General features: G+C 34.7%; 1 protein-coding gene across 1 annotated transcript; it reads left to right on the plus strand.

Annotated features, from left to right (window-relative positions):
• Positions 1–6: 6 nt before the first annotated feature.
• Positions 7–2,202, plus strand: LOC107683211 (ubiquitin carboxyl-terminal hydrolase 24-like; the record flags this gene model as incomplete). The annotated part of the gene is made up of 6 exons (XM_016479280.1): positions 7–15; positions 107–221; positions 302–446; positions 572–691; positions 1,527–1,652; positions 2,104–2,202. Coding segments are annotated over exons 3-6 (444 nt in total), but the record flags the coding sequence as incomplete, so codon positions are not given.
• Positions 2,203–2,217: the final 15 nt, after the last annotated feature.

The raw sequence follows: 2,217 nt of genomic DNA on the forward strand, positions 1-2,217 counted from the left end.
AGAAAGAGCAGTTCGGTCAGCCACTTTTCAGATAAATATGACAGCGTGATATACATATGGAGATCCGGATGTGAAGTAAACAAATCTTCTTGTTAATGTGCTGCAGGTCCTTCTTTGATCCAGCAGCTGTTGGACGACTTCCTGTTCAGAGCGTCTCGTATCATCCTGAGCAATGACAGCTCATCTAGCACTACAGCATCTATCCACGACTTTCACCCAAAGTAAGAGGAAATGCATTCATTTAAACACATTTGTAAGCAAGTTGCTTCAGCTACTTTTAGTAATTATGTCTGTGTCTCAGGTGCAGTACGGTCAGCAGTCGTCTGGCGGCGTACGAGGTGCTGGTCATGTTGGCTGACAGCTCTCTTACTAGCCTGCAGCTCATCACTAAAGAACTGCTGTCCATGCACCACCAGTCTGACCCGTCTCTCACCAAAGAGTTCGACGTGAGTCCCTTCACCGGTCCTTAAATCTCTTGGAGGAAATTAATTCTGCTATAAGAACTTCTAACAGATGTACTTGCGTTCATTTTTGTGTCATTGTGTCTGTGTGTGTGTGTGTGTGTTGTCAGTATCTTCCTCCTGTAGACAGTCGCTCTGTGTCTGGGTTTGTGGGACTGAAGAACGGAGGTGCGACCTGCTATATGAATGCAGTGTTCCAGCAGCTCTACATGCAGCCTGGTTTGCCTGAGGTAAACGTTGCTCTTTTATCACTAAAGTAAGTTTAGCACACTTTCCCACCACTAGGTGACGACCTAACCTTGAAGTAATAGGAGTGAACTGGATCAAGGAAGTGTTAATTGCTGTATTGCTAAAGGAAGGGTGATTTTTGTGTGTTTGTACGACCTAGTTTGTTTTCATATTTGAAAATGTATTTTTTGTCTAGTTTTTGATTAGTTTTAGTATATTTTCTTAAAAACATTAGCACCACAAATTTTTCCTTCTTCCTATGATGACGCATGTTACACGATTAAAAACATCATATTCAACAATACTTCAGTGAATGAATCCAATATTTACTGATAGTCAGAAGTCAGAGCAGTGTTTGAAAATATTGAAACTGAAGTTATTTTCATTGCAATTCTATTTAGTTGTTTATCCTATTGTTCCCTACATTTATAGTTTCTGAACTTTTACAAGGTCTCATTTATATATATAATATTTTTATGTACACTGCCATTTAAAAGTTTTAGATTTTCTTTTAGATAACACTTTTATTCAGCAAGGACTCGTTAAATTGATCAAAAGGACAGAAAAGACATTTATGTGTCAAAGTATTGTTGGTTTTAAATAAATTCTGTTCATTGCAATCATCAAAAAATCCTGTAATAGTAAAAACAAGTAATAGTTTCCACAAAAATATTAAGCAGTAAACAGTTTTTAACATTGATAATAATAAAAAATGTTTATGTGGTAGTATATTACTGACATTAGACTATTAACCTGATTTTTTATTTAATACAGTTTTTATGGTGTTTTTCTTTATAATAGGTTTCGTTAACAATTTTAACCTTGTGTGTGTTGTAGGCTGTCTTGTCAATTGAAGATGACATTGAAAACCCAGAGGAGAGTGTGTTCTGTCAGGTACAGTCTCTGTTTGGTCACCTGATGGAGAGCAAACTACAGTACTACATACCTGAAAACTTCTGGAAGGTGAGATCCACTGTTATGATATGTCTGGAACTATTGATATGCACACAGTGAACTGAATTTGAAATAAATGCTGCCAAATGTATAAAATACTAAAGAGAAATTTCTGATGTCAGGTGAGAAACCTGTTTAAAAACAACATTTATTTTATCTGTAGTTTATTATAGATACTCCAGAGAATTTAAGGAAAAAGATATCAAATTTAAATGCTTAAATGAAAGTCATGGATATTAAAAATGCACTCTATTGTTGTATTTTTTAATATATATGTCTATACAGTTTTTATTAAGTTTTAATTACTTTAGTACTATTTTAGTACAATTGAAACAAATGAGAAATATTGGCTTTTTTATATTCGATATTTTATTTTATGTAAGTTAATGTTTATTTTTTATTTCAATTAATGAAAATTAAGTACTTCATTGTTGTCATCACTTGGTTGGTCTTGATGCAGATATTTAAGATGTGGAATAAAGAATTATACGTGCGAGAACAGCAGGACGCTTATGAGTTCTTCACCAGTCTGGTGGATCAGCTTGATGAACATCTAAAGGTACAGCTCACCTGA

Source organism: Sinocyclocheilus anshuiensis, unplaced genomic scaffold (assembly GCF_001515605.1).
Source record: "Sinocyclocheilus anshuiensis isolate Anshui unplaced genomic scaffold, SAMN03320099.WGS_v1.1 C33047741, whole genome shotgun sequence".
Taxonomy (NCBI): Eukaryota; Metazoa; Chordata; class Actinopteri; order Cypriniformes; family Cyprinidae; genus Sinocyclocheilus; species Sinocyclocheilus anshuiensis.